Below are 4,368 nucleotides of genomic sequence, written 5' to 3'. Positions count from 1 at the left end.
TTAAGTGAAATATTTTAATAGAGACGCTGTCATTACAGAATGCAACAAACTGGATGTCCATTTTAGACATTCAAATAATCAGTTTGTGTTATTACTCTTGATACAATAATAATTAAGTGAGTGAATATGATTTTACGCCGCATTTTGCAATATTCAAGCAATATGATGACGAGGATAACCAGAAATGGGCTTCACACAATATACACCTGCAGGAGATCGAACCCGGGACATAGGCGTGACCAGTTCTGTCGTCACACAATCTGGTCCTTCTCCGACTTTTCAGGACCAGAGGGTAGATCGCTCATTGGTAAAGCTGCCATGGTTCCTGTTGCTTCATTTTGGACAATGCCACATTCCGGTTCTCCTGTGCAGAGATGTCGCTGATTCTGAAGTTCCTCTTCCTTCTCCTGAAACACCAGGTACAAATGTTGGGTGAGATTTGCTGCAACTAACTCGCTGGAATTCTGGGATATCATGGACAAGACAAGTACACCATCGATTCCGAGGAAACTTCTGATGAAACGAGTTACATTGGGTTCGTCAGGGCGAGATCCTTTGGCAGCGTTGATGTGGGCAGCTATCCTGCCATCTCTTAGGAACGGTATGAAGAGAAATCCTGCCCACAGGACAAGGTTTAGGATTGTGATGACAGCCAGGAGGAAGACCCAGTACCACAGGAATATGAACATCTTCTCATAGATTTCGGTGATTGGCAGAGTGCACTGAAAAGTGTATGTTCGAAGAGTTTCCAAAATTCTCACACCGATGTCGCAAAAAACCTGTTTCACAAGTAATGGTTTTACGATGGAGCCCATATCCAAACCAGCATAGGATCCTACCCTGATTGCCAGGTATTGTCTGAAGTATATCGTGAGGAACATAAACTGTGCTATGAGATTGACACATGAGAGAATCTTCACAAATAGGTACAACAGCGCCAGAAAGAATCGATTTCTTCTCAGTAGACTTCCAAATACTCGGGCTGCATCACTGAAAATAGCCTGGCGATTCTCAGCATTGGTCAGTTGTATTTTTTTCAGGGACTCGACAGTTTCGTCCATGTTGAAAGTGAGGAAGTGCTTGCCACTGTTCCAGATGATGTTTGGTACTTTGAAAGCAAGGGCTTGGAAGAAGAGTATGAGGGGTATCCAGAGATGGTAGGAGGGGACACGATCATGCCTTGACTTTGGGACATCACTTGTGTCAGGTTGGGAAAAGACATCCGTGAGGAAGCAGGCATGGTCGGAGTATGAAACCTGTGATGCCTCAAATTGTGAAGGGTACCAGCAGCTTGTAGGATCAGTAATGTATCGCACTAGAAATGCCCCTACCGAGCAGAGGGCCAAGAGGAGAACCGACCAGAATCCGTTCACATTGTCCACCATGTCCTGATCCAAACCACGTCTAAATATTGACAGGAAAGCGGCCATTGTTGTCTGTAAACATTCAACACATAGTTCATATATTAACATGTTATTGTGTAGATAGGTGTAGCGGATAGAGCGTCTGTCCAGAGAGCTGAGGGCTGGTGGTTCGATCACACCAAAATGCGTTATGAGATCGCATTTGTTATTACTCTGGCTGGCGCTTGGCATTTAGGGGTGATACTGTGTCCGAGTGAGGTACATATGTTAAACTGTGGCATGGTATCTTAGAGGGCTTGCACTATAATACATTAGTTCAGACTATTTCAGGCAGCAAAGCGCCAAATGTTACTCCCAACATACCATATCATAGTTACAAAATATGAACTATTTAAAGTAATATCAAAGGGCAAGTAAGTGATAAAAATAATTGCAATTTTTTGCGAATATCAATTGTCCTATGAATATTAAGTCAATATACATATACTGGTTCTGCTATGAGATAATTTGTGCTTCGTGACAAAGTCAAAGTTGTTAACAGTGGTCTGGCATCCACTTTGGAAACATTTCCAATGAAAGGAAGTTTAGCGTCCGGTCTTAACCATGAACATGTATTCGAAAAAAAAACCCAAGTGCCACCCAACTAAGAATTCAGAAGTTTTCAGCCTGCGAATTTGCCACAGTGGAGCACTGTTTCTTATCTGTGATTCCCTTCATAACGCAAATCGTTTATTAATTAATATCTTCACTCAGTCATTGATATATATTTTAAAACGTTACACTCAGTATAGTGTATGTGAATATTGTTCACCAATTAGTTGTGTCATATCTGAGACGCAGTTGGGATATGATGACATGCACTACCAAGTCAGCGAGCCTGATTACCCGATCCCGTCAATCGCCTCTTACAGCAGGCAGGGGTTGCTTAAGACCAATTCTAACCCTGCTCTTCACGGGTCAACGATAAATATAAGCTCGAAATATGAAAACTATTCATGTTATGAAATGTGTCTAAAAACCGAATATTACTTGTTTAATAAAAGTTCCTTGCACAACATATGGTATTTTGCTCAATGGAGAATTTGTGGGACGGGGTTACAAATAGATATAGGTCGTTGGCAAAATGAAGACAGAATCTGCACATTTGGTAATTTTAATTTGATTGCAGATAAACTTTCATGTCCTATTAAAATGTCCATTATATAATGAAATAATAGCATATTATATACCCAAAAGATGTATTGCTAAGTGTACATTCAATTCATGTCGTATTTTAAGGTGTGAAAGCCGAACCTCTGTTGTAGTTAAACCGGAAGAAGTTATGGCATTATTATTGAGATAATCACTTGTTTAACATCGCCATTTCAAGGTTTAAATGTCATATACCTCTAGTCCCACTGTCTGTTGTAAAACTATTTACCTTTCTACTTGGACCAATGACCTTTAATTCCATAAACCGAATTGATTTTAAATAATCTAATCTAAAACAATCTCAAAATAAAATAAAATACTTACAACAAAGCGAACCAGAGACTGGAAACTTGAAAGGGATCCTGGAGGTTTGAAATATCCTTGGGATTACTGTTCGACAAGCGTTGCTTCCACCTCTGGTTGCACTAGCTGTTGATAGTACAGAACAGTGTGATGCTGACATATACAATACTTGCGGGCTGGTTGTATTGTTGACCGACCGCGGCCTTTATGTTCCCTAAGTTTCTGCTATTAACTCTCATTATTTCAAATTGAGCCAATTATGTCATTCAGTTTCTATACCAGACCATGTTATGGCGTTATTCGTTACAAGTGGGGCACTGACTGGATTAGATACTGGGGAATATATAAAACGTTGCTGTTTACAGACCAAGGGGGTACAGATGGCCTAGTGTATTAGGTCACAACAATTCGTTGTGTAGAGTTGCATTCCTTGTCTATAATCTGCTGATAAAGGGCCCGAGATGATGGTCACATTTCCTCTGACATATCCATGTGCAGGAAGGTCGATTTCGGAAAATAAGAAAACACTTGTGGACAATTCATCTGAGGAGCCAACTACTGTGCAAGCAATTAATAAAGCTCTGTCACACAAAATTATTGCTATACCTGTTCATTTGAAAAGCCACATTTGAAGTTTAAGCGTTCTCTTGTTTCCGTGAAATGAGGTTATTGCGAAACAACATCACTGTTTGAAACACTAATGTTCCTGTGATCGGTAATACAGCAAACAAACCCTTTCCATAATCATCGGAAATATCTGCCAAAAGCAGAATACATTGGCGATTCCCACCATAACATAAGCACGTGTCCCTGAACACTATCAATAGTGATGATACCTGGAGTTCACGAAAAGGTGAGCGTATCCTGCCCCACCGGAGGGACCTTTCATAAACAAAGGCAAAGGCAAGTCAATTGTTCACCTGAAAATGTTTACTTAGGTGTGATCCTAATCAACGAATTCTTAATTTGGATATGTAGTCACGCATGCGAAGTTACCTGTCCTGGTGACTCCTATCCTTGGTTGACAGCGCAAACAGTTTACCGTGGCATCCAACTACAGAACTAAATATAATCACAACAGTAAACACTCTGTCGTGCTATTATTGGTGCCAGAACATGTGTGATATTACACAGGGGGCTTGTGTTTCACCAACCGTACATCTACTTACCTAATTAATGTCAGAGTAATCATGGTAATTGTTGCAAATTGCCATTACTGACCTTTCATACAAGAATACTTTGGAACGCCAGCAGTTGTCACCTTCTGTAGAGTGAACCTGGTACTCTGTGATTGTTTTACATAAATAATGTAGGTCACTTGACCGATGAAGAAATAATTGTGTGACGAATCAGCCAAGAAGAAAGTAGTGTACATAAGGTCCTTGGAATAGGAAGAAAAAGTTAAATACAGTGGATCACAGTGTCACAAACATTTTAAATAGTACGTCACAAAAAAGAGTTTTTTACTTGCCAAATCGGCCCAAACTCTAGGAACCACCTTTGGACATTT

At 40.3% G+C, this 4,368-nt stretch overlaps 1 protein-coding gene across 1 annotated transcript; it reads right to left on the bottom strand.

Annotated features, from left to right (window-relative positions):
• LOC124112919 (innexin unc-7-like) lies at positions 1-3,968 on the bottom strand. The gene is made up of 3 exons (XM_046473113.2): positions 3,855-3,968; positions 2,880-2,984; positions 1-1,436 (listed from the first exon to the last, which is right to left on the bottom strand). Exon 3 carries the CDS (start codon positions 1,428-1,430, stop codon positions 252-254), a length of 1,179 nt encoding a protein of 392 aa, XP_046329069.2. The 5' UTR covers positions 1,431-1,436; positions 2,880-2,984; positions 3,855-3,968; the 3' UTR covers positions 1-251.
• Between the last annotated feature and the right edge of the window lie 400 nt (positions 3,969-4,368).

The sequence above is a fragment of the Haliotis rufescens genome, unplaced genomic scaffold, assembly GCF_023055435.1.
Source record: "Haliotis rufescens isolate VD_foot unplaced genomic scaffold, xgHalRufe1.0.p SCAF_6, whole genome shotgun sequence".
In the NCBI taxonomy this organism is placed as follows: domain Eukaryota; kingdom Metazoa; phylum Mollusca; class Gastropoda; order Lepetellida; family Haliotidae; genus Haliotis; species Haliotis rufescens.
The sequence above is the reverse complement of the archived record's forward strand: the minus strand, read 5'-3'. Positions and strand labels throughout refer to the sequence as shown.